This window comes from Lontra canadensis, unplaced genomic scaffold, assembly GCF_010015895.1.
Source record: "Lontra canadensis isolate GAN:19392208 unplaced genomic scaffold, GSC_riverotter_1.0 scaffold160, whole genome shotgun sequence".
Classification (NCBI taxonomy): domain Eukaryota; kingdom Metazoa; phylum Chordata; class Mammalia; order Carnivora; family Mustelidae; genus Lontra; species Lontra canadensis.
Window position 1 is genome coordinate 1,302,256 of NW_022631154.1, and position 27,697 is coordinate 1,329,952.

General features: G+C 48.3%; 1 protein-coding gene across 1 annotated transcript in view; it reads right to left on the bottom strand.

The window, feature by feature from the left end:
* The window catches only part of ASH1L (ASH1 like histone lysine methyltransferase), a 181,233-nt gene continuing 153,536 nt past the window's right edge, over positions 1-27,697 (bottom strand). The window contains exons 10-27 of the mRNA XM_032845040.1: positions 22,608-22,814; positions 22,334-22,480; positions 17,628-17,736; positions 17,068-17,232; positions 16,830-16,924; positions 14,165-14,322; positions 12,837-12,989; positions 9,403-9,457; positions 9,189-9,321; positions 7,233-7,481; positions 6,544-6,630; positions 5,642-5,732; positions 4,766-4,904; positions 4,486-4,658; positions 3,361-3,527; positions 1,675-1,715; positions 485-786; positions 1-125 (exon numbers count right to left, since the gene is read on the bottom strand). Coding sequence (XP_032700931.1) covers positions 34-125; positions 485-786; positions 1,675-1,715; positions 3,361-3,527; positions 4,486-4,658; positions 4,766-4,904; positions 5,642-5,732; positions 6,544-6,630; positions 7,233-7,481; positions 9,189-9,321; positions 9,403-9,457; positions 12,837-12,989; positions 14,165-14,322; positions 16,830-16,924; positions 17,068-17,232; positions 17,628-17,736; positions 22,334-22,480; positions 22,608-22,814 — 2,563 coding nt within the window. The 3' untranslated portion in view covers positions 1-33. The remainder of the gene's footprint in view (positions 126-484; positions 787-1,674; positions 1,716-3,360; positions 3,528-4,485; positions 4,659-4,765; positions 4,905-5,641; positions 5,733-6,543; positions 6,631-7,232; positions 7,482-9,188; positions 9,322-9,402; positions 9,458-12,836; positions 12,990-14,164; positions 14,323-16,829; positions 16,925-17,067; positions 17,233-17,627; positions 17,737-22,333; positions 22,481-22,607; positions 22,815-27,697) is intronic.

Sequence of the window (27,697 nt, forward strand, 5' to 3'; positions counted from 1 at the left end):
CGCCGACGGCGGACGCCCGAGCCGCTGCGCCGCTCACTTCCGAAAGCTGTTTTCGGGGCTGAACAAAGTGCGTCTCCGCAGCTTCCGGCCCGACCCCTCCTCCAGCAAGTAGGTCACGTCGATGGCTGCAAACGGAAGCAGGGAGGCTCAGCGACCACCCCTCCCGCTCCTCGTTCCAGGTCTGAGCTCTAAGGAGCTCGCAGGAGTCCCGTGACTCCTGTTCCGACCTCTGGGCACCTCGGGCCTTCCTCCAGCCTCAGGAGGGAAGGCTCCGGGCTCCGGGCGCGGGGGGCGGGGGGCGGAGCTCTGGTCACCCAGTCCCCCTCCTGGGATGCGACCGCGCCGGGGCCCACCAGAGGACCAGGACGTTTTCGCAGAACACTTCCCGTCCTGGGCAAGGAGTGGCAAGTTGTTCTTTTTCCTTCCTTCCTTCCTAATCTCCCCTTTATCTTAAACCTGGGACACGAGCCCGATTCTGTCTTACCATTTTTCCCAGGGATTTTTTCAAGGAGATTGAGTAAGATCTGGTTGAGTCGTTCCCGCTGGCTGTGCCTTCGCTCCTCAGGGGTACAGGCGGGCTGGGGGTCCTGCCCACTCTCCTCTGGCTTCTTGGCCCCCTCGCTGATTTCCGCAGCGGCCCCCTCACGCTCCGGCTCCTCCAGGCTGGGCATCTCGTTGGCGGCTTGCTCCTGGCTGGCCAGGACCTCTTCAATCAAGGGCAGAGCGTCATCCTCCTGGCCCAGGTCTTTCAGGGGGGGCTTTGGGCGCTCGGACTTCCAGGACGACCTGCCAGAGGGATGTGGGAATTTTGACTAAGGCCCTGCAGGGGAGGGGAGGGGGGAGGAGGGGAGGCGGGAGGGGGGAGGAGGGGAGGCGGGAGGAGGGGAGGGGCCTCCGGCTGGCTCGAGATCCCAAGCGGGCTCTTAGAAGCCTCGGCTCTGGCCATCACTGTATCACTATTTGCACAAATCACGGCCTTTTCCTGAAATCTACTTTCTAATTATAAAACTCAATTTTCCGTCCTTCAGGGAAGCATGCGCCACCGCGGAGCTGGTCAAACCACCAGCTAGCAGAGACGTGCGACGCGACCCTGTGACGCCTGCAGTCCCACCACAGGGACAATCCGCATGGGGCGTCTGCCTTTCCGACTGTCCGCATGGCCCCATCCACCACGGAAGGAAACAGAAGGAAATGGAAGGAAACGGAAGGAAACCAAAGGAAAGCCTTCACTGCTCCTCCGAGAACAAGACTCTCCGGTCAAAACCAGCACCAGTGGAAGCTCCACCGCCACCACGCTCGGTGACGCTCTGCCCTGAGCAGCTACGGGACGGCAGGTCCTCGACGGAGGCCCCGAGGACGGACACGCCTCGAGGTGATGGGAAAAGCTTACAGAAACCTCTGGAAAGGAGACACCTCCGCACTGGTCTAGAGTTCTGTTTCAGAGCTTTCTTGTCCTGTTTCTGCTCCCTGCGAGTCTTCCTTCCCCGCCCCTGACTAAAGCTCCGTCGAGGCCTGGGCCTCCGACACCCAGGGCTTCTGAGCTGCTGCCCGCTCCACAGGCTGCTGGACCTGTTCTCGGGGGGGCTGGGTGCTCGGTGCTGCTGCCCCTGCTCCACTCAAGTCGCCAGCCACCCTCTCTAACAAGGGCTCCCCTCGCGTCCCCCGTGCACTCACCGCCCTCCGTTCCTCTTGTAGTTGTCTGGGACGTAATGAGGCTGCAAAGAAAGGGAAGGCGTTGAGTTTGCGGCGGAAACTGGCTCAGGGGAGCTGGGAGACGGGATGGGGAGGGAAACGAAGGAAGGCAAACACAGGGCAAAGCCCTTCTGAGCTGGGTGGCTGTGTTTTAAGGGCGGAAGGTCCGTCCTTCTGTCAGTCTGTAAGGCCACAGTGGTTTCGGTGTCTTGTACGCCTCTGACGATGGTAAGGGGGACGGGCTCCCAGTCCGGTCTGCCCCATCCTAACGCCTGAGTAGTTCAGGCTGGGGCTTCAAGGCTGACCTGAGAGCTGCTGCCCAAGCAAGCAAGACCAAAGAAGTCCAGAGGAGAGGCAGGGCTTGGTGGTGGGTGGAGAGAATATAAAGTAAGTACTGTTTAGAGAAATCCAAAAACAATATAGGGAAAATGGACATAAAGTTTCTTTCCGGTTAGATGGTTTCTTAACATTCTAGGTTTCTTAACATTCTTAACATGTTAAGAACAGAATGGAAGACGGCCCCAAGTTTTGACAAGCCCACAAAAAGCAGAGTCAAGGATGAGTAGCTCAGTCCAGAGTTTCAGGACAGCAAACGCTGTGGATGGACCGACGTCCGAAGCCTTTGCGGACTGATGAATGGCACAGGACTGGAGCACTATGTTCACAACAATTTAAAGAAAAAGCGTACGCAAAAGGCAAGAAATGAAAATGTTAACAGTGGTTATTTTCTGTGTAGTGGGATGATATACAATTTTTTCTTCTTAATGCCTCTGTACTTTTCACATTTTATATAAAGATGGTGTCTTACATTTTAAATGGAGAGATATATGGGAAAAGCCCTGAATTATTTTCACTAAAGTTTTCTCAGGGCTCTTGCTATTCTCTCTGCTTGCTTGCTTAAAATTATGGATATGAAAACTCAACAAAACACTACACTAAGGGGCGCCTGGGTGGCTCAGTAGTTAAGCATCTGCCTTTGGCTTGGGTCATGATCCAGGATCCTGGGATCGAGCCCCGCAATGGGCTCCCTGCTCAGCAGGAAGCCTGCTTCTCCCTCTCCGGCTTCCCCCGCTTGTGTTCCCTCTCTCGCTGTGTCTCTCTGTCAAATAAATAAATAAAATCTTTAAAAACTACACTAAGAGCTCAAGGGCCAAGACAGTAAAGCGGGGAGAGACAAGTGAAGGAAACCTGACGATAATACAGACACTGATCACTTGCTGAGAATCAGCCCGGGCCAGGAAGTGCAGAACAGGTGTGTGCGCGTGTCAGGAAATGCCAAACAGATGCGTGGTGCGCCGAGAAAGGCCGAACCAGCATATGTACGTGCTGGGAAATGCAGAATAAATGTATGTATGCTGTTTAAAAATCCCAAACAGGGGCACCTTGGTGGCTGAGTCAGTTGGGCGTCTGACTCTTGGTCTCAGCTCCGGTCTTTGATCTCTGCGTCATCAGTTCAAGGCCTGTATCGGGCTCCATGCTAGGCAGGGAGCCTACTTAAAAAAGAAAGCGAGAGAAAGACAAAGAAAAAAATCCTAACTGGAGACCAATTCCTACGGTTTGGATGAACTAACGGGATGAAGTGGCGCAAAGCCTGAGGGTTCCAGCCCTAGGAATTCCCCGTGGGAACCACCCTGCCCTGGTACGACGGGTAGGAGGAAGGAGACTTACGGAGAAATCTCTTCTGGGAGTGAGCTTCTTGGGGAAGTGGTCGAAGGCGTAGGGTTTGGTGCAGACGGGGTAGCGGTTCCGGTGGATCTTGTAGAACAGGTGGGCGGACTTGTCAAGCCGGTAGTCGCAGATGTACACGTCCTGCTCCTTCACTCCTTTGGGTCTCCCTAGGAGTTTAAATACTGTTAAAGGACCCTCCTGCCTTCCCTCCTTCACCTGGAGCTTGAGCTGCCCAGAGAGGAGTCCGCACCACTGGAGGGCGCGGACCCTGAAGGGATGCTGAGAGGCATGTGGTGACCGCAGAAGAAAGCAGAGTCCCCAGACAGCAGTGCTGGAAGAGCAGATGGCGAGTGGCGTGTATAGCTCTGAGTGTAGGGGTGGGCCGCAGGGTGGGGGGAACCAGACAGGCAGCTCACCCAAGGGCTGCAGCAATCTGTGCGGGAACACAGAGCACAGTGTGGGGACGCCAGGAGAGAGCAAAGGCAGGATGAATGAGGGGGCACATCTGGAAATGAGGACTTTATAGCCAGGGGATGGAGTCCCCAGAATGATGGGAGCCCCAAGCAGCTGATGCGTGAATGGAGTATGTATCCTTCTGGACCATTTGCTACGACAGAGAAGGTGAGCTGCTTCCCACCCATGACAGGTACTAATCCCTCCCGCCAGCGGCCCAGGGACACAGGTAAAAAGTGGTGGGGCTGGAATCTGAGAACAGATGCACTCCACAGCCTATGCCGGTAACCACGGAGCTGAAAAAGCCAGTGTGCTTTTTGGGTTTGTTTCACGTCCAGAGTTGATGATGGCCTTTGGGGTTCTGGAATGGGCAGGTGGAAGAACGTGCTTGTGACGATGCTACTGGCACGCTGAGGAGACTTTACTAAGAAATGTTAGCTAAGTTAAAACAAAGGGAAATTAACGTTTATTGAGTATCAAGAAAAAAAGAAAAAGAAAACATTTATTAAATGAGCACCAAGTGCTAGCTAAAAGAAAGAGAAAACACAGCTCTTTGAAGCTTCATGGCTAGCCTGGGACAATCTTTCATCAGAGACACAAGAAAGGAGTGGCAGCTGCAGATGGAAGGAATGGGGGCAGGAGATCATTTCTTCAGCAGCTCAGGTTACCTACCTTTACAGTAAGTATAAAGGTCCAGGACACAGCAGGTCCCCACCACAGCCTCCAAAGGAATGATCTCGTAGAGTGGCACCCGGAACAGCTCGTTGTGATAGAAGCGGCGGGACGGAGAGTGGTGGGTCTCGTGGGGGCGGAAGTAGTGGTGACCAAAGGCAAACCGTTCCTCTCTAAGGAAGAAAGGGAGAGGTTTAGTTGACGGGCGAGATCCTCGGCCATATTCGGCTCTGCGCTGGAAGGGCAGAGCTGGGGGAAGAGAGAGGACCTCAACACGTACTTTTCATTCTTCCAAAGCTTCTCAATGCGGAAGATGTCTAGTTTGTCTCGGTTAATGTGCGACAACAGTCGGTAGGACTGGCGGACTGGGTGGCCGTCAGGTGTGCGCCGGCTGTCCCGCATCAGGTACACGCAGTCACCTAGGAAGGCACAGGACACGTTAAACGATGCCTGTGTGAACGCGATCTACAGGGAAGGGTTTAAGGTCTAAAACACAGAGAGCTACCACGGGCGGTGTAACGGCGATGCTCGTCAGTTTTGGACTGTGAGGAGGGCATGAGGGAGGTCCTCCTTCTCTTGGAATCCTGCAAGTTTTTCTCAGTCCTAAACTTAGCTTACTGACACCCTGGTCTCTCCGAATTAGTTTTATGTGGGGGAGGGGAAAACGTGTAAACCCCAAGGACTGGAGGATAGCAGACCAATACTGCCAAGCCTTGAACAACGTGGGTTTGAGGGGCACGGGTCGAATTATATGCAGATTTTTATTTTTAAATGAGTGCAGCACAGCACTGTGGGTGTAATGTAAAAAACCTTACGATTTTCTTAATACTTCCTTTTCTCTAGCTTACTCCGTCCTAAGCATCCAATATATCAATAAATGTAACATACAGAATATGTGAAAATCGACTATTTATGATGCCGGCAAGGCTCTGGTCAACATTAGGCTATTAGTAGTTGAGTTTTTGGAGAGTCAAAAGTTGTATGTGGATTTCTGACTGCATCCAGGGTGGGGCGGGGGCTTGGTGCCCCTGAGCCCTGCATGGTCAAGGGTCAACCATATGTAACTGCTATGAGTGGTCATGCGGGGACAGTAACTAGTACGCAGAGAGCAGATGCTCGCACTGCTCGGAAGGAGGGTCAGCTCGTGGGCGCGCACCTTGACGAAGCAGCAAGTCATCTCGGAGCAAACAGATGAAGTAGACACAGCCGGGCTGGGCATAGTGGGGCCGAGGAATCATGGGTACCTCCTGGTGAGAACAGAAAGCTGGGGTCAGGGCCGGGACTACTACACCAGCCTACTGATCTCCATTCAAGAGGAAAAGAACTCAAACCTAGAATTCGCAACCAATTTGAGACTTACTGTTCAGTCATGCCCACACAACACACATGAACCAGATGAAAGCCGCTGGAGTGGAACTGGGAAAGTGAAGGCAGAGAACGAGACCGACAGGCCAAGTGCCCCAAGGAGCCGGAGGAAACTAACCGTATGGCCGCTCCTGCACCCCTGCGGAGCACGACCACGTGTGAGCCAGGACAGTGACTGTCACAAGGACTCACGGAAGCCACCAGCATTTAGTGCCCAGAGGCCAGGGATGCCGGACTTTGCACAGTGCATCCCTCAGAGCACAGAAACGTCCGCTCAGAACGCCGACACCGCGGTCACGGAACGCTGCCCTTCACGGCGAACACCCGCCCGAGACCAGCACGCCAACACAGCTGACCCAGGACAAACCCGCTTGGCAACTCGGACAAGACACCCAACCCACAGTCTCTCCTGCCAGGTGGGCCTAAGACCGGCCTGTGTACTCGCATGGGGAGCTGACCGCGTGTTCAGCACCAGTCCTTCCAGAGGCCTCTACGTAATGTACTTCCCCTCTGACCACATGCTTGGGAAAAGGAAGGGCAGAATTACTACCCTAGTGTAGAGTGTAAGAAACTAAGGCCCAGAGAGGCTGAGTGCTTTATCGGGGAAATGCAGTGCCCCAGCAGCAGGGCAGGTGAGAGCCCGCTCGCTAGCCTCCTGCATGCAGATCCGAGTCCCAGCAGAAGGCAGCTTACTCTGTCCACAGGCCTCGGGTCACACTGCTCGCAAAGGTAGTGCTCCACGTCCGAGTCCAGCCCCATGCAGTCACAGTGTTGCCACACCTGGGGAGAGAAGAGTGGGCTTGGAGGGCTCTGGGAGCTAAGAATAAAATAACAAAAAAAATCAGCAGTAGGACAGGGTGAGGTCGAACAGGCACGAAGGGAGAAGTAGGTAAGTGCAAAGTCAGAAATGGTTTAAGACCCGGGAAAAGGACAGCTTGTCTGAACCAAGTACACTGCCTGGTCCGCGCCGGCTCGTGTGGGGAAGCGCGGAGCACGGAACACAGCACCAGGGCGGCCCTTGTCCAGCTGCGTGCTCGGGGGACAAGCGGACCCCTGGAGAGGGGTGCGCCCAGGGACCGGGCGCCAGGAGGGGTGAGTCCCCCCATGCTCTCCGGGCTGCATCCCCCGGACCGCCCCGGGCGCCCCCGCCCCTCCTGGCTCCACTCCCCAACCAGGCAGCGCCCCGGACGCTCCTCCGTCGGGAGCCCCGTCCACTCGGCTCCCGAGGAAGGCGGCTCCGCGGGAAGCCCCGTCCTGCACAGACGCGCGCTGCCCCCGCGGGCCGAGGGAAGGTGCGGGGCGCGGAACGGGATCGGCCCCCCGAGCGGCGAGGCGAGCGCGGCGGCGCCTCCACAGCCCGCAGGCCGGCCCGCGGGGCTCACCATGCACTTGTCGCACTGGATCATGAGGCCTTCGTCCTTGTGCAGGCCGCACACACAGCGGATCACGTCGTCGTCCTTCTCGTGCGCGTTCTCCTTCTCGGACACGGACGTCTCGCTGCTGTCGGCCTCGCTCGCCGTCTCCCCCACGATCTCGTCGATCTGCGCCGACGCCTCGTGCCGGGCGTTGTAGTAGGTCTTCCGCAGGCGGCACACGTCCCTCCCGATGGGCGACTTGCGCCCGTAGTACTTCTGCGGGAGAGCGGGGGAGATCCTGGTGGGTCTTCGGGGGCGGGGGGCGCTCAGTGTGCGGGGCCGCGGCTCCCGACCTCGGGGCGGGGGTCTCAGGTCAGAGCGACGGGCCCGGCCGCCCGCACGCCCGCAGGAGGCACAGGGGATCCGAGTGTGCGTTTCCTGTTTGCTCTGCGGCTGTGCACCGTCCTGGGCTCGCACACCCCGCACACCCCGCGGACGCCGATCTGAGCCGGCGGCGTGACCGCTCACTGTCCCGCAGCCGCAGGCTGTGCACACGGAAGCGGGTTGGGCAGAAAGCGGGTTGGGCAGAAAGCGTGCTGGCGCCCAGCACGGACCGAGTTCTCCTACTTGTCGGCCCTGCTCGTTTCTGTCCTCACCTCCTCACCTCAATTCTCCTGTTGCCTTGAAGCCCCTTTCCTCTCGTTCCTCTCCAACTATTTCAAAATCACTGAAAAACGTCTTTTCCATGTTCTGTACAATATTCTATCTTCTCTTTTAGGTTCAAGGTCACCTTCTCACCAGTGTAATCTACCACCCATTAGCCTAAACCCCAGTTCCATCCTTCAGATTTATTTCTACTTACTCTACACAATTGTGTCTTTCACATTTATTTACTCCCTTGAGGAAAGAAACTACAGCTATGACTTAAGTGTGTAAAATGTACTATGTAAATACAAAGGTTCAAAACCAAATTAGGTTGTTTCCCCCCAGATTTATCTATTCAACTAGAAAGAGTGAGAGAATGTGGGTGCGCACCCACGCACGGGCCCCAAGGTGGGCCTGGGGACCCTGAGATCACAACCTGAGATGAAACCAGAGTCAGATGCGGAACTGACTGTGCCACCCAGGCACCCCTAAATTAGGTTTTTATGAAAATGTCTTTTTAGGGAGTATAATTTAGTCTTTCCTTCTAGTGATATCAATGTCTTTACTATATATAAAGATTCCACAATATTTAGCAAACCTAACCTTTACACAAGGGCACTCAGTAAACATTGTTGTCTCTAGGGCGCCTGGGTGGTTTGGCCGGTTAAAGCTTCTGCCTTCAGTTCAGGTCATGATTCCAGGGTCCTGGGATCAACTCCCATACGGGGCTCCCCACTCAGCAGAGAGCCTGCTTCTCCCTCTGCTTGCTGCTCCCCTGTTTACGCTTGCTCTCTCACTCTCTCAAATAAATAAAATCCTTTCTTTTTTAAACTAAAATCTTAAAAAAAAAAATTGTTGCCTTTGCCAGAAATATAAAGGTTGACAGAAGGTAAAAATCTTAAGCCTCTAGAAAAAAATTTTCTAAAGAAGTTATTAATTACTTCTAAAAAATATTTTATTTATTTGAGACAGAGACAGCATAAGCAGGGGGGAACAGCAGGCAGAGGGAGAAGCAAACTCCCCGCTGAGCAGGGAGCCCGACACAGGGCTCCATCTCAGGACTTCAGGATCATGACCTGAGCTGAAGGCGGATGCTTCACGGACTGCGCCCTTTTCTAAAGTTTTTATTTAAATTCTAGTTATCTAACCTATAATGTGATATTGGTTTCTGGAGAACTCAGTGTTTCATCGCGTATGTATGTCACCCAGTGCTCATCACGACAAGGGCCCTCCTTCATGTCCACCCCCATCGAGGCCGCCCCCCAGCTAGTCCGTCCCCTGCCCACCTCTCCTTCAAAATAAACATCTTAAATCCACGTTTGAAGTCAGTGTAGGTACCTCAGCGTTCCGGAACACCTTGAGCATGTCAGCATCAAAGGCCTCCACTGTCTTGTAATGGCCGGTGAGGATCTGCCGCTCGATGGTGGCCAGGTCCAGCGGCTCGGGGATCTTCTCATAGTAATCCGCGTTCCTGCAGCAGGAAGCCAGCGTGTCAACCCGGCACGCCGAGCACGGACTGAAACCTCCCGGGTTCCTACACTGGGGAACTTACTTTTTCTTTGGGGGGAGGTTCAAGAGGGGGGCGGCCAGAGCTTGTCGGGAAGAATCTGCAAAAGAAGGCCGGGGTCAGAAGGCCGGTGTGACCGGGAGAGGCCGGCACGCACTCTCTCGGAGGACGCAGAAGCCCCCACGTCAGAAGTTCGGGGGGGGAAATCCAAGCTTTTTTGAGGTGCGACCATGAAATGTACAGGACTTTTCAGAAATGTGCGCTCTTGGGAGGCAGGGGACGACTTTCAGGACGACCCGGGACAGGAACAACGAGAGACGGGGAAGTACTGAGGGGCGGAGGGTGATGCCCAACTCCGCACACTTTACTGAAGCCAAGAATGTCTTCCCCAAACAGGGTTTTCTAGTTCTTGCTTGTGGACCGTCGGCCACAGTATTATTCTGTTGGTTTGGGTTCAATTAAATTCCAGATAATGAACGATTTAGAACTGGAAATACTTTCTGGAATCCATCTTCTTGTAACACAGTTACTTTCTATTATGTGAACAATTCATAACTGGGGCTACTTGCTACCTTATCTACTTTCTTTTTTAAAAATTCTATTTCCTGGGACGCCTGGGTGGCTCAGTGGGTTAAGCTTCTGCCTTCGGCTCGGGTCATGGCCCCAGAGTCCTGGGATCCAGCCCCGCATCGCATCGGGCTCCCTGCTCAGCGGGGAGCCTGCTTCCCGCTCTCTGCCTGCCTCTCTGCCTACTTGTGATCTCTGGCTGTCAAATAAATAAATAAATAAATAGATCTTAAAAAAAAAAAAATTCTATTTCCTGGGGCACCTTTGTGGCTCAGTCACTTAAGCCTCTGACTCTAGCTTCCAGCTCCGCTCGGGGTCTCAGGGTCGTGAGATGAGCCCCGCGTGGGCCCCACGCTCAGCGCAGCCCGCCAGGCGATCTCTCTCCCTCTGCTCCTCCCCCTGCTCGCGAGCGCTCTCTAAAATAAATAGAATCTTTCAAAACATTCTATTTTATTACTGAAGTATAGTTAACATACAGTGTTAGCTTCGGGTACACAACTTCATGATCTGACAACCGTGTGTGTGACTCGACGCACACCACGGTGAGTGCAGTCACCATCTGTCACCACACGAAGCTGTTCCACTATGGCGGACTGCACTCCCTACGCCGTACTTAATTCTGTGACTTATTTATTTTGTGACTGCAAGTCTGTACTTAATCCCCTTTATTTCATCCATCCCCTCCCCTCTCCTCCAGCAACCACCAGTTCTCTGTATTCAAGAATTTTGACATACGAGTGAAATCACATGGTATCTGTCTGACTTATTTCACAAAGCATAATGCCCTGTGGGTCTATCCACGTTAGAAATGGCGAGATTTCCTTCCTTTTCATGGCCAAGTAACATTCCATTGCCACATACCACCTCTCCTTTATCTATTCATTTACGGATGGACATGGAAGCTACTTCTTGGAGATTCTAAATAATGCTGCAAAAACCACAGGGGTGCACGTGTGTTTTTCAATTAGTACTTTCATTTTCTTTGGGCAAATACCCAGTAATGTGATTACTGAGTCGTATGGTGTTTCTATTTATTTTTTATTTTTGTTTCCCTCCTTCCTTCCTTCCTTAAGATTTATTTATTGGGGCACCTGGGTGACTCAGTCAGTTGAGTGTGTGGCTTTGGATCAGGTCATGATCCCAGGGGCCTGGGATCGAGCCCCGCCTTGGGTTCCCTGCTCAGTGGGGAGCCTGCTTCTCCTTCTCTCTAGCCCTCCCTCTGCTTGTGCTTTCTCTGTCAAATAAATAGATAAAATCTTAAAAAAAAAAAAAAAGATGTATTATTTATCCGAGAGAGAGGGAAGTAAGTATGAAGGTGGGTCAGGGCGGGGGCGGGACAGAGGGAGAGAGAACCCCCAACGGACTCCATGCTGAGCACACAGCTGACTCAGAGCTTGATTTCACAAGTCAGAGATCAAAATGTCACCATGTGAGCTGGACTCGAGAGCTAGACACTCAACTGACTAGGCCACTCAGGTGCCCCCCATCTTTAATTTAAAAAAAGGAAAAATTATTTGTCAGGGAGAGAGTGAATGCACAAGCAGGGGGAGCAGAGGAGGCAGAGGGAGAAGCTGGCTCCCGGCTGAGCAGGGGGTCCGTCGGGGATTGGGATCATGACCTTTCATCTTTAATTTTTTGGGGAACCTTCACAGGCTACTTTACTTTCTAGCAACAGTGAGGGAAAAAGCCTATTACTTCATGCCCACAATATGGGGACATGTCGATGTACTGGCTGCAGCTTCACAGTAAATCAGACGGCCCTGCTGGCCATGGGCGGGGTGACTTTTTTTGGAATGGAAAGAGAACAGGTGCCACAAGCCTTTACACGTTAGGACAGGCTGGTTCCCCTATCTTCTCTATCTCCTTAGGTTAACGAAACTGCCAAGAGCCACTGAGGTATAGAGATAAGTAGTAGCCAGAAAAGGAACAGGGAAGGGAAACCAAATTATTCAGAATCGAGGGAGAGAGAGAGCAAAGTTGAGGGCAAAAAGCTGCAGTTATTTGTTAAAAGCTCTCATTTTAAACATCTCCAAATTTCCTGGTCAGAAAGTCGCAAACACTACCACACTACCTCCCCCAGATTAAAAACTCTCCTTCCCCACCATCACCCCCACCACATACTCTAAAGATGTCTTGAAAGAGGAAAGGAGAGGTAACGATGTTTGCATGAAAATGCATTAAAAGCTCAGTCGGTAGGGCATGCGACTCTTGATCTCAGGGTTTTAAGTTCAAGCCCCACATTGGGGGTAGAGATTACTTAAAAACAAACAAAAAACTTAAAAAAAAAAAAAAGAGGTTAAGAAACACTGAAATCACATGTTCATAACACCCTTTTCCTTGAATTACTAATTCACTGCCTCATTCAGGAAAATGACATTCAAGACAGAGACCTGTTCTTTCTGTCCTATAGCTAAAAAATGTGATTTCTAAATACAGTACTTAGCTTTGATAAAATTCTAATAAATACCGAAGACTGACATAGAAGATCAAAGGATTTAGATTCTTTTTTTTTTGAAGACTTTATTTATTTATGTGACAGAGGGAGAGATCACAAGCAGGCAGAGAGGCAGGCAGAGAGAGAGGGGGAAGCAGGCTCCCCGCTGAGCAGAGAGCCCGATGCGGGGCTCGATCCCAGGACCCTGAGACCATGACCTGAGCCGAAGGCAGAGGCTTAACCTACTGAGTGCCCCAGGCGCCCCCAAGGGACTTAGATTCTATCAACACTCCCGGAAGACTAAAGCCAGTCCTATGCATTCTATGCTGACGAAAGAAAGAACGAAGAAAGCCTCCTAAAACCCCTCGCCCTGAGTGGTCGGTCAGTTGTTCTTGGTCTTGGGGGTCTCAGGTGAGGGTGAGTGGCAGGATTTTTACAGAAAAGCTGAGGAGAAAGCCTCTGGGGTGAGTGGGGTCACCTTTGTAGGAGATGATGCCATCACAGATCTCTTTGAAGATTTGGGCGAGGCGGGCTGCCCGCGCCACCTCAAGGTTTTCCTCCGCTGCTGCCAGCCGCCTTGTGCGAACCGACCGTGCCGTCTGCAGGGCCGAGAACTGGGTCATGAAGACGTCTGCAAGGACACAGTGAGAATCAGTTCTAGGAAAAGAGAGCGCCATGTGGCCTTCTCCTCCCCCATGGGTTCTTGCCATTTGCTCTATTTTCCTTGAAGTGATGAAGCAGATTAGTTAGTGATGGTGGAGTTCTCTCTCTCTTCTTTCAAGAAATCTGTGGAAACGCTGGAGTTTACCACAGAGACTGAAGCTGCACGTTTGAGGCCCCGATCTCTGACCCAATGCTGTGTAGTACAGCGGCTGCCAGCCTGCGCCCCAAAGTGAGTCTGTGTTTGAATTCTGCCTTCGCTACTTCCTAGCTCGGGATCTCGGGCAAGTTACTCAGGCTCTCTGTGTCTCAGCTTCTGGGCTGCCAAGGGGGAATAACGGTAGTGCTCCCCTCAGGAGGTATCTGCGCAGATTAAATGAGAGAATGTTTTTCATGCATTGAGCGCAGGCCCTGACCTGTACCAGACTCCAGAAGTACTTGTTATTACAGGAGACTAGACCTAACTGGGGTGTAAGTTCGGAGACTTCACGCCAGTCAAGTTACTGACAGGACCGGAGGCAAATTTCCGCATCGATCAAGTTTGCACAGAGTAAGCAGCTCCCCTCATACACCACGCACAACACTTCTACTTCTTGAGGGGGAGGAAAGATTCAATGAGGAGCGAGCGCTCTTGAACTCTATTGGCTTAGAAAAGACGCTTGGACAGGCCAATGGACAACAGATCTGTACTCAGGAAAGCGGTTACATTATTCACTCAAGAAGCTCAGAGAACAGCAACCTGGAGGTCTGTGCGCACAGTGCTCATCTGAACGTGGGGGGAAGAAGTCTTCAAATTTACGCTGCTGTCATTTTCTCCCGCATGCAGCATCACGATTTACCCATGTGCAAGTTATAGTCCAGGTAGGAAGGGACGCGGGGCGCCCACAAGCGATTGCATGACTGGACGCTGCAGGCTACAGGTGGTGTTTGGGAAGCTGGTGAAGGGGATTCTTCCTACTCCCTCGAGCACAGACTAGGAACCTGAGGCTGGGATGGACAGGTGATTGCTCAATGATGCCTGTACGCTGGGATCTTAGCTTTTTTGGTCCAGAGTAAAACGAATCATTGAATAGAATGAAAGCAACTAAAATAAGCAGTGGGAGACAACACTACGGAACCAACAGGTGCACTCGTTTCCGGCCGTACCGGACTTGATGTTCCCGTCATCTCGGCAGATGCCGTTCCAGCGGCTGTAGAGCGACGCAGAGTGGAGGCTGTCGCTGGTGTGCTTCACTTCCTCTTGTTTCTGCCGAATCTTCTCCCAGTTTCGGACCAAGAATACATGATGCTTCAACACAAAGTTCCTGGAAGGAAGGAAGGTCTTTTATTCATTAACTCAATAAGCATTTATTACATGCCCACTTTATGTAAACCACTTTTTTAAAAAAAGATTTTACTTGACACACAGAGAGAGAGAGAGAGAGAGAGAGAGAGAGTGTACAAGCAGAGGGAGAAGCAGAGGCCCCTCTGAGCAAAGAACCCAACATGGGGCTCGATCCCAGGACTCTGGGATCACGACCTGAGCTGAAGGCAGAGGCTTGATGGACTGAGCCACCCAGGTGCCCTGAAGATTTTATTTTTAAGTAATCTCTACACCCAATGTGGGGCTTGAACTCACAACCCAGAGATCAAGAGTTGCACACTCTACTGGCTGAACCAGTCAGGTGCCCCAGAACCATTGTTAACGATGATATAAACCAGTAATTATCAGTTAATCCACATATTATAAAATAATTATATATTATATATGGGAAAACAATTCAGTTTTGCATTTTTTTTTCCTCCATATAACATAAAACATTCCCCTCGACTATTTGTAAGCATCTGGCAAATACCACTTAAAAGCTGCAGAAACTCTGGCGAGTGAAACAGCCAGACTCGAAGGCTGTGATTTATCGAGTACGTACACGAATTCTCACTGAAGTCGCCCAGACGAAGCGTGGGCTCAGGACTAGCTGTAGGAAGGAGGACCGGACCAGCAGATCAAGGCCGAGACACGTGAGACAGGTATGGCCTGGGCAAACCCTGTGTGATGCAGTGCCCCCACACAGACCTGTAAGCTTATGGTAAGTTATGTCTGTCTTCAAGGACCCCACACAAGGTGATGATTCCACAATTTGATCCCCACCCCAGTGTACACACAAACAGATGTGACACTGGGTAAGTCTCAAACCGTGGGCCTCAGTAAATTAAACTTCGACCAATTTTATAGTTCCTGACCTGGTCACACTGAAATCATCAGGGGAGCTTTACAGACTACTAATGCTTCCATCCCACCTCTGAAAATTCCGGGGTAAGAGATATGCGGAGCAGCCTGGGTGGCAGGAGGTGCTGACAGCTCCCAGGCAAATATGCAGCTGGAGCAGAAACCTGCTGGACTAGATCATCCCTGTTTTCCTCCAGTTTAAAATTTCTATGACTCAAGTGATATGGGACAAAAGGGACCAAGACCACAGTGAAGTTACAAATGCTGATGAACTTTCTAAGATACTGGAGCAAGATGGCCAGGGAAGATGGAGGATATGTCCCAGGACCCGGGAAGCCCAGCACATGCATATTTACTTCGCTTACTCCTGACACGGACGACTCTTACCCGAGTACAGGGAAGAGTGAAAATGGTCACTACAGACCCTGTTTACTGCTCTAATAATTTATCAACAAAGCAGGAAATCTGGCAGTCTGATGAAGCCTGTGTCACCCTTCCCTGAACAAAGTTTTAAAGTATTTAAAAAAAAATTTAATTTAAAAATTTTAATTTTTAATACACAGGGTTAAAAAGAAATCAAATATACTGAAATTGTTTTCAGAATATTAAAAAAAAACCCCGAAATCGTGATACAGAAGTAAACATTGATTTTTTTTTTTAAAGATTTTTATTTATTTGACAGATCACAAGTAGGCAGAGAGGCAGACAGAGAGAGAGGAGGAAGCAGTCTCCCTGCTGAGCAGAGAGCCCGATGTGAGGCTCGATCCCAGGACCCTGGGATCATGACTTGAGCCGAAGGCAGACGCTTTAACCACTGAGCCACCCAGGCGCCCCTAAATATTGATTTTTTTTTCTTTTTTTTTTTTTTTAATTTATTTGACAGAGATCACAAGCAGGCAGAGAGGCAGACAGAGAGAGGGGGAAGCAGGCTCCCCGCTGAGCAGAGAGCCCGATGTGGGGCTCGATCCCAGGACTCTGGGATCATGACTTGAGCCGAAGGCAGACGCTTTAACCACTGAGCCACCCAGGCGCCCCTAAATATTGATTTTTTCTTTTTTTTTTTTTAAATTTATTTGACAGATCACAAGTAGTCAGAGAGACAGGCAGAGAGAGAGGGGGAAGCAGGCTCCCCGCTGAGCAGAGAGCCCGATGTGGGGCTCGATCCCGGGACCCTGGGATCATGACCTGAGCTGAAGACAGAGGCTTTAACCCACTGAGCCACCCAGGCGCCCCTAAACATTGATTTGTTAACACATGACAAGTTCTAGTGGCTAGTGGTAGGTTTAACAACAACAGTAATTTCAAGGTAGAAATCATGTGATATTTTGTGAACATTGGTGATAAAATCACGGAAACTGCAAATACTACACACACACACACACACACACACACACACACTTTTTGCCTATGGTCATATTTGAAGGAAATGCTAAATTTCAGTTAGGAATTGGGGAAAACAAACACGTATCCCCCCCATCCAAATTTACATCTCCCTATTCTTGGCTATTGACCTCCTGCACAAAGAAACGACTCAACCGTACAGATGTTTAATGACTTTTAAGGTGACGAGCAAATCACACAAAGGCAAGAAAACCTCCTTTTTACCTCTCTCGGTTAGACATCGGCTTCATCTGTATCTGGGGGGCCAGTCTCGTTGGGGTGTTCATGTTTTCACTGGGTTCTTCAGCGGGGTGGCCTCTCTGGAAAACACAGGGACCGGACCGCAGGAAAGGAGGGGTCAATCGGGAGCCCTTGAAGGGCGCCGGGACGGCTGAGACCCCCCGGGCCGCCCGCCCCTGCGCCCGCCGGCGCTGCCCGGGGCCGGAACGAGGCCGCTATTCACCCTCTTCTTCAGCTTGTGCTTCGACTTCCTCTTCTCTCTCGAGCGTCCGGACTTCTTAGGCGCCGCCGCGGGCTGGCCGCTCCGACCGCCGCCGAGTCCGGTCACGCGCTGGCTCCTGCCCCCGATGATCCCTCGGCACTTCTCGGAGCCGCACTTACACAGTTGCTTAGAAAGGAAGGAGAGCCGCGCTTTGGGCCGGCAGCCTCCCCGCCGAGGCCAGCTGCGCGCCCGAGCGTCCGGACGCCCGACGGGGAGCTTCAGTCGCGAAGTCTTTAGACAGAGGTAAAGCGACCGAGTAAAGTAAACAGAAATGTGTCTCCATGGAAAGGAAAGATTAAACTCTGGGAAAACTTCTTCGCCAGGCAGGCCAAGGACTGGCTGAAGACCAACATGACGGAGAGTCTCGTTCTACCGAGTTCTGAGCCGGCGCCCTAGGGAGTGGGCTGGAACCCGCCGGCTCCAGCGTCCTTCTCATCGGCTCTGCTCAGTAACGTTTAAGGCCTGTGGTGTGCGGGGGCGGTGGCAAAGTCCCGCCTCCCTCCCGAACGGCTCATGCTTACCTGTTTTTCCACATTAAAGGAATGGAAGTTGTAATCGTAAGTGAGCTCGGTACCAGCTGGCATGTCCTTCAGAGCATACAGTCCAATCCGGTATACTCCATTGACAGACCTACGGAGGAGGAGAGGGTTAAAGGCAGAGATTCTTTTTTTTTTTTTAAGATTTTATTTATTTATTTGAAAGACAGAGGGTGTGTGCATGAGCAGGGGGCAGGGGCAGCGGAAGAGGGCGAAGCAGACTCCATGCTGAGCAGGGAACCAAACTTGGGGCTCCAGCCCCGGACCCAGGGTCATGACCTGAGCCGAAGGCGGCTGCTTAGCCAGCGGAGCCCCCCAGGCGCCCCGAAGGCAGAGATTCCTAACACCCTGCCTGAAATGGTACGCTGACTTCAAATGTGCCTTTGCTTATCTGTTCAATTACTTGGGGTTTCCTGGCCAGTCTCTGTACCTTCAGTGTCTGTGTTCTATGCCGTCCAGCTTGTGTGACACTGCCGGACTAACAGCCCTCACTCAGCTTTCTGGAAAACAGGGTCTATGCTGTCAGTCAGAACGGGTCTTAATTTTTCTTGCTTGGTATTATTCAACGTCTCTCTGATGATAAGTCTACTTCTTTTATGAGTTTCTCTCTTTGGTTCTATTTTATGTAACTTATTGATAATTTATCACATACTATTCTAGATGCTTTATGTAATAATAATTATAATCACTGAGTGATTGTTACATTAATTATAACATCTTGTTGTACTAACTTATTCAATCCTTCCAACAACAGTATAAAAAAGGCATTTTTTTTTTTTTTTAAAGTAGGCTCCACACCCAATGTGGATCCCAGCTCGGGGCTTGAACTCACGATCCTGAGATCAAGACCTGAGCTGAGGTTAAGAATCGGAGGCTTAACTGACTAAGCCACCCCCAAAAGGCACTATTATTAGGTAGTATTATAGCTCCAGTTTCTGAGGAAGCTGAGGCACAGAGAGGTCAAGTAACTTATCCAAAGTCACACAGCTAATAACTGAAGGAATCAAACTGAGTTTCAGATCAAGGCAGTCTGGCTTCAAAATCTTCATCACTGTGTTGTACTGATAACGAGTGAGCGCACTGGCCCTCAGAACAGCCTGATGAGACGGGTACTTTGATCCCTATTTTATACAGGAAATATTTGTGGCTTAGACAGTTTATTCAGTCACACAGCAAGGAAGCTGCATTTATAACCAGGGGACTCAAATCCAGGCTGTCTGATGCCACAGATTTTCTTCTCTTGCTCCACTGCTGCCTCCTTGCCAATGTCAGAAACACCAAGGTTTAGCTTGGATCCTATCCTTATCAAATGGAAATTTCTCTAATATATTCAGGTTCCCCCCTTCCCATTCAGAAAGCATTTTTAGTCTATGCTAGTGGTTGGCAAACTATAGCAAACCCCACCCACGTTTTTGTAAGTTTTTACTGGAGCACCCCAAAAGTCTGCTGACCCTTGGTCTACATACACCGTGACATTAAAAATTTGTACACTGCTTCCTCCTCTCTCTCTGCCTGCCTCTCTGCCTGCTTGTGATCTCTGTCAAATAAATTAAAAAAAAAAAAAACTTCAGTATTTTGGGGCGCCTGGGTGGTTCAGTGGGTTAAGCCTCTGCCTTCAGCTCAGGTCACGATCTCAGGGTCCTGGGGTCCAGCCCCGCATCGGGCTCTCTGCTCCGTGGGGAGCCTGCCTCCTCCTCTCTCTCTCTGCCTGCCTCTCTGCCTGCTTGTGATCTCTCTGTCAAATAAATAAATAAAATCTTTAAAAAAAATGAAGTGACATCTTCAGTATTACTGTAGACTTGGTAGTGATGTGCTTTGCTGCTAAGAGTTGTAGGAGTTATTTCATGTATCACCACTTATCAGATCTATGAATTGCAAATATTTTCTCCCATTCCGTGGATTGCCTTATTTTGTTGATGTTTTCCTTTGCTTCCTTTGCTGCATAGGAACTTTATAGTCTGACGTCGTCCTACTTGCTTAGTTCTGCTTTTGTTGCCCTTTGCTTCTGGCGTCAACCCCGGAAAGTCTTCACCAAGAATGATGTCAAGGAGCTTATCCCCCACGGTTTCTTCTAAGAATTTTATGGTTTCAGGTGCTACTTTTAAGTCCTTAGTACATCTTGGCTTGATTTCTGTGTACGGTGTAGACAGGGTCCGGTCTTCCCAACACAGTTTCCTGACTAGACTTCTTGTTCTGTACAATGTATTTGTGGCTCCTTTGAAGTGAATTAATTGATCATACAAGCATGTGTTTATTTCTGAGCTCTCTATTAAATTTGTATCATTTTTAGGCCAATACTATACTGTTTTGATTATTATAGTTTCGTAATACAGTTTGAAATCAGGGAGTGAAATGCCTCTACCTTTATTAACCATCTGAGCCATGCAGGCGCCCTAAAGATTTTACTTTTAAGTAATCCCTGTATCCCACATGGAGCTTGAATCCATAACCCCGAGATCAAGAGTCACAGGCTCCAGTGACTGAACCAGCCAGGCACCCCAGGCCTCCAAAATTTCTGGTAAGAAATCTGCACGTGATGTTATCGTATGTTATGACTTGCTTGTCTAATGCCCCTTTCAAGATCTGCTCTTTATCACTGGGAATTTTGATTATGTTTCCTGCTGTGTGTCTCTGAGTTCACCTTACTTGGAGTTCAGTGAGCTTTGTGCTTATTCATGTTCACGGCGTCCAGCAAACTGAGGAAGTTTTCAACCAATATTTCTTCAAACACTCTGCCTCTTTCTCTTTGGTCCTTCTCAGACACCCACGATGCATATGTTGGTCAGCTGGATGGTGTCCCAGAGGTCCCTTAGGGTCAGTTCCCTTTCCTTCAAGGTTTTTCTTTCTGTTCCTCAGACTTGAGAATTTCCATTGTCATATCTTGAAGTTCATGGCTTCTTTCTTCAGTCTGCTCAAATGTGCCTCTGACTCCCTCTTGTGAACTTTTCATTTCAATTATGGTACTTTTCAGAATATTCTTTTGGTTTCTTTTTATTTATTTATTTATTTTTATTTTTTTTTATTTTTTAATTTTTTTAAAAGATTTTATTTATTTATTTGACAGACAGAGATCACAAGTAGACAGAGAGGCAGGCAGAGAGAGAGAGAGGGAAGCAGGCTCCCTGCTGAGCAGAGAGCCCGATGCGGGACTCGATCCCAGGACCCTGAGATCATGACCTGAGCCGAAGGCAGCGGCTTAACCCACTGAGCCACCCAGGCGCCCTCTTTTGGTTTCTTTTTAGGCTATCTATCTCTTTACTGACATTTCCATTTTGCTCACACATCATTGTCATGAATTTCTCCATATCGTTCCTCAGTTCTTTGAGCACCTCTGGAGATTTGTGTTTTATAAAGTCTTTGTCTAACGTATTTGCCACTGAGTCTTTTTTAGGGACAGACTGTTTTGGATTGTATTTTTTTGAACGGGCCACAGTTTTCCGCTTCTTTGTATTCCATGTGACTTTTCCTTGAACACTGCAAATTTGGACCTAATAATGTGGTATGTCTAGAAATAAGGTTCTCCCAACTTCCCCAAGGCTCACATGCCCTAATCTTTAATATCTGGCCCACAAAAGTAAAAAAAAAAAAAAAAAAAAAAAAAAAAGTGAAAAATGAAGGGGAGAAAATAGGGCCCTGGCTCTTCAAGTCTCCTGGAAGTCACTTCATGGGGCAGGAGAGGGGCCACCACGATGGTGGGAGGGGCCACCACAATGGCTGCTCATCTTTGTCTGCACGTCTGTGATCAGAAGCAGCAATCAGAGCCCAGACTCCCCATTTTTAGAGGACAGGGTCCTCCTTACCCATCCTAGCATCTGCAATCTGTGTGCAAGCTGCTGGAATGCATGCAGAGCTACTTTCCATGTGGCTGGGGGTAGGCATGGGAGTTGCTACCGTTCTAAGAGTTGAAGTTGACTGAACTGACTAAAAGGAAGGCGATTTACCATCTCGGGCCTCCCCTAGCGGTTGCAAGCCTTCCACAGACTCCAAAATTATTCCAGCAGACAGATTCTGCCAGTGGAACTATCTAAGGGGAGACAGACTCCTGATGCTTCCTACTCCACCATCTTCCCAGAATCTTCTCCTAGTATCTTTTTTCAACTGTTTTTTATTTTTATTTTATTTTATTTTTTAAGATTTTATTTACTTGACAGAGATCACAAGTAGGCAGAGAGGCAGAGAGAGAGAGAGAGAGAGAGGGGGAAGCAGGCTCCCCGCTGAGCAGAGAGCCCGATGTGGGGCTCGATCCCAGGACCCCGAGACCATGACCTGAGCCAAAGGCAGAGGCCTTATCCCACTGAGCCACCCAGGCGCCCCTTTTCAATTGTTTTTTAGATGTAATTTTTTGCTTTTCAGTTAGACTCTTACCTATTTTACTGTGACAAAGCCAGTGGGCAGGTAATAAATATGCTGAGTGACCTCACAGGAGAAGAGCATATAACACAGAGCCGGGCACACAGTGAGCAGTCGCTAAGTCTTAGGTATCACTGTTATTATGTCACCATATATGCTGCTATATTCTTCTGGGAGGAGTTAGGATGAAGAGAAGAAAGAGCAGCAGCAGCTCTGCCTGGGGAGAGCCGCGGGAGGTGCTGTGAAAGCAGACGCACCCTGAAGGCAGACTCATCTCTTGATACCCTCAATGCCTTCTGCTCTCTTAGGATTTGTGACTTCGCCTTCCCCTGCTGCCTTACCATTTCTGCATTTCACAGTTTGGGTTGCAGCTGTGGTTGATGAATCGGGCCTCGTTCCCCATCCGGTAACTGTCGATCACCATCCCACTATCCAGGTTCAGGCAGTAGTGGTCACTGTGATTATGATACTGCTCGATCATCCTGTTCCTAAAGAGGAGAGGAAGATGTGAAAGTCAATTAATGATTAAGTTCAAAGTAAACTTGAAATCTCCACTTTACACTCTAATCTGGTACCTCTGCCATTTTACTGCAGGATCATCATTCATCACTGTACCTGAACTCCTGTTCGCTGACAACCTCCCCTAGGTATTCGATGATGAACTGCCCAGCTTTCAGGGGTTCTTTGGTTCTTATTCCCCAACCTTTTTCCTCAGCTCGAAATCGTTCTAGACACTGCACCCACTCATGCCTCTGTATCCTCTGGTTACAGCACTGCTCACCACAGGGGCAAGTGTTGGGGGAACACTCGGCAAAGATCATTCTAGAAAGAAAAGAGACAATTGTATGCCAATTAATATTATATATGCCTTCATGAACCCATTTTTGTTTTACAGGAACTTTTAAAATACATTAAATTTTTATTTTATCAAGGTTGGATGGGTTAACAATGTTCACAAGGGTGAAGAGTGCACAACTTCAAAACTTCTGAATAATACTGAAAATTTCCAAGTGCTGAATACATTATTAGCTAACTGCCCACTAAGCATCCTGGATAAACAACTATCCTATTTAACTCTGTGCTAAGAATAAAACTCTAATAAAACTACAACCCACAGAGGAATTAATAATTTGAAGATTACATAGCATTCGTATTTTGAAGTAGCTGATGGGCATTTACAGATTTTTTTTTCTTTTGAAATTGTGGTAAAATGACACATAAACTTTACACTATAAATATTTTTAAGTATACATTTTAGTACTTTTTTAGAAAAGATTTTATTTATTTGACAGAGATCACAAATAGGCAGAAGCAGGTGGTGGGGGGAAGCAGGCTCCCCAATGAGCAGAGAGCCCGATGCGGGGCTTCATCCCAGGACCCTAGGATCGTGACCCGAGCTGAAGGCAGACACTTAGCCTAAGTAAGCCATCCAGGTGCCCCCGCACTGTTGTGGTTTTATAAGAATTTTACATTTCATGGGGGTGCCTGCCTGGGTGGCTCAGTCATTAAGTGTCTGCCTTCAGCTCAGGTCATGATCCCAGGGTCCTGGGATGGAGCCCCGCACTGGGCTCCCTGCTCGACGGGAAGTGGGCTTCTCCCTCTCCCACTCCCCCTGCTTGTGTTCCCTCTCTTGCTGTGCCTCTGTCAAATAAATAAATAAAACCTTAAAAAAGAAAAAAAAAAGATTTTTACATTTCATTAGTGTAAATGACCTCTCCATACTGGAAACAACATTTCCAATCTCTGTTACTAGCTGAACTTATAACCTCTAGAGAATTAACAAGCAAAAAATTCTCAATATAGTAGAGAAAAGTTGGTATGCACACGTCTTCTAACTGCTTTCTTTTTTTTTGTATTTCTTGATCTTTCAGAGAAGCCATTAAGTTTTGGTGTTTGGTTTAAAATCACAGTAAGGGGGCGCCTGGGTGGCTCAGTGGGTTAAGCTGCTGCCTTCGGCTCAGGTCATGATCTCAGGGTCCTGGGATCGAGTCCCGCATCAGGCTCTCTGCTCAGCGGGGACCCTGCTTCCCTCTCTTTCTGCCTGCCTCTCTGTCTACTTGTGATCTCTCTCTGTCAAATAAATAAATAAAATCTTAAAAAAAAAAAAACTAAAAAAAAATAAAATAAAATCACAGTAAGGCTGCTGAACATAATTAAACAAAGGAGGTCAAGAATATAGTGGTAGATCAGAATATCACATTATAGTTTATATAACACACACACATCCATATCGTAACTTACAAATCTTGTTGAGAAAGCATTTAACATTTTATAATATAAAGTACTTTCATAGCCATTCTTCAAATAAACATTATCCTTTTCTAAAGGTCAGGAAACAGTGTCAAATCACATAAATTAGCAGTAAACAGAGAAAACTCCTACCAGATTATTTAATTCAAGACACTAAGCTGAACTTGTGAGAAAGACACTACATTACTGCCAAATTCACTACCTTTTTTCATTCTTTGAATGAATTCTTTGCTCAATGAATACGACTGAACACCAAACCTGAAAATGCTCTCCTCCTTCATCTTTTATGATAATGGATTTCCCACCTTTCCAATAACGAATTCTTCTTCTTCTTCTTCTTTTTTTTTTTTTTTTTTGGAAAAAACCCAGAAATCCTTTTTTCCCTCTCTCCCTTCCATGGCACATTCCTGTTCCTCCCATCTTTAGAAGGCTCATTCGCAGAGGATGGGGGGCTGGGGTAACTGGGTGATGGACATGAAAGACGTAATGAGCACTGGGTGTCACATGCGACCGACGAATCACTGAACTCTGCCTCTGAAACTAGTAAGACACTACATTTAATTAATTGGATTTAAATAAAAAAAAAAGAGGAAGGCTTGTTCATGCCCACAGTTTCAACTGTAACCCCTCTTGACAATACCCCACCTGAATTTTCATCATACCTTAAAACACACAAAACAATAAGCTTTATGTGGATAAAAGAACTACAATGTAACAGAGTGCTGAGATGAAAGAGATTTTAAAATCAATTTTAAAAAATTTCTGCTGGAGAACACTCATTTAGAGGTTGTTGAAAATTTGTGGTTTCCATTGAAGGCACTGAAATATATTCCATTCGTTTCAATTATCAAGATAAGCCCTTGGGGGCGCCTGGGTGGCTCAGTCAGTTAAGCAGCTGCCTTAGCCCCAGGTCATGATCCCAGGGTCTTGGGATCGAGCCCCGCATCGGGCTCCCTCAAGGAGCCTGCTTCCCTCTCTCGTTCCAATTTGTGTTCTCTCTCGCTATCTCTGTCTCTCTCAAACAAACAAATAAATAAAATCTTAAAAAACAAAAAAACAAAAAAAGATAAGCCCTTTACGTAAAAAGTAGAACATATTCTAGTTATCGTGTCTGGAAAACAAAACTGCAAACGGATCACAATGTGAAAGCACGTGCTGCAGACCATGACTATGTAATCATGACTGATTACAGCACAAACTGCCATTAACTTCAGCAGCGGCAGGCTCGAGCCCACTGAGCTAACCGGCCGGCCACTACAGTGCCACTCACTTTAGCTACAGAATGCCGTTCAGTGTAAGACGAGAGAATTCTCCTTCCAGATGCAGACCTAGATCAGAAAGCTCTTTTCCTCACCTGGTGAGATTTTATGTTTAAGAGTCACTGGCAAGTGTACTAGTGAGACTGACTTAATAGCTACGGAGGTCAGACCATCTCCCGTGAGTAGAGGCGGGTTTTCACATGAAAAATAGTCCTACTAGAAATCGTGCCAGGTCAGGAAGAAGTGAGCCTTAGAAGCATGGGAGAGGACCCTCCCTACTTTTGGGGACCAAGAATTTGAAGGCCTCCCGCTCTTCTGTAGCAAAAGCTGAAGGGTCCTGGAGATGCTCCCTGTGGGGACAAGTGGAAGTAAACTGCACTCAGCAAAGGCGCTCACACAGGGCCCCCACGGGTTAGCCAGGGACCCTGACGTTCAGTCTGTGGCTTGTAAACTCAGGAGTCACCGCTTCCGGTGGCATTACAAGGCTTCCTGGGCAATACCCCTTTATCTCCCCTTAAGTATTTGGCTTTGTTATACAACATGTGTGTTGTTGTGAACGCTGAGAGGGTGGCTCTGTACGTGCTGTGAACAAATGGACACAGGGTTGAAAAGCAGCTTGAAACGAATTATGAGACTCTGCTCTAGGGAACGTGGAATGTTCTGGAGCAGTAATGGGCTCGATATGGATGGCATACAGACAGAAGTATTAAGCAAGGAAGGTCTTATAGAATTTATAAACAACGCTGATGATTCCTAGGTGTTTAGAAGAGAGGAGGCCATGTTCTAAAAACATCTTATAAAAACCCATTACTTGTTTTTAAGACCATCCTGAATTTCAGTTTCCTTTGGGCTACATGAGCCTTACGTAGACATAAAACTGAATCTTACAGATCTTTGAGTTTTTCCCTACAAATATTTACAATGCCTTGACTACTAAGACAGGAAAGACATTTCAGGTAGCTCCATTTAACTAAATTTTTATGTGGGTTACTTTTAAATATATATGGAAGCATCCACTAGATAATATATTTTCATTTTTCTTAGGTATTTGTGCATCTTCCCCTTTCATTAGACGCATGAATATGTACGGATGTAGGGTTCAGAGTCTCAAAGTCGGCAGCACCGGATTTGACTTTTTTTTTTTTTTTTAAAAAGAAAGGCAACACAGGGGTGCCTGGGTGGTTCCGTGGGTAAAACCTCTGCCTTCAGCTCAGGTCATGGTCTCAGGGTCCTGGGATCGAGCCCTGCATCGGGCTCTCTGCTCAGTGGGGAGCCTGCTTCCCTCTCACTCTCTGCCTACTTGTGATTTCTGTCAAATAAATAAATAAAACTCTTTATATAAAAAATGACGTAAGATGACCAATGTAATTGTGGAAATGCAGACATTCAGATTTCAGTTTCATGTCGTTAAAAGACTAACGACTTACGCAATAAGCAGTATATACAGTGGAAAGAACATGAGTTTTGAATCAAACACACATGGGTTCAAATTCTGTTTGTTAGTTAAGTGCTGTATATAATATGGGCAACTTACTATCCAAACTCTAAAATCCTTCATTTATAAAATATAAAACTATTACCTATCTCATTAGACTACTGGGAAAAAGAGAAGAACTCACCAATGTGATGGCAGCTATATCATGGCAATTTCGTAGACAATACAATATCATATAAAAAAACAGTAATGTTAGCATAGAAAGGAATGCAAATTTAAGCAATTTTAAAGACATATGATAGTCCCAAACACTAAACCAATGAAATATTAAAGCACCAAAAATGAAGTTAGATGTGACTGCCTAAAGGAGGTGAACTACAGGGAAGTAAGTATATTCACATCACGGTGGCAATCCTGCAAATTAACGGACTAATTCATGAGAGCTACTGGGCATAGTAAGTATACAGTATATAGTCAGTCCGAAATATAGTAAGACTGACACAGATGTTCATGTAGTCTGTACAGACAATTCTTCTCAGAATACACCTTAAGGGGTAAAAAAAAAAAAAAAAAAAGGAATCTATACAGTTTCACAGTAGCGCACTTTTTAATAGAAAACCTTGGGAATAACTGGAATGACGAGGCACAGGGGGACGGCGAACTGGGCATGTCAACCCACAGAAGGTAAGAGAACTAACAACGGTGAGCTTGTGGACCGCACTGATACACATAATACACATATACACATAAAAGTGTGTATA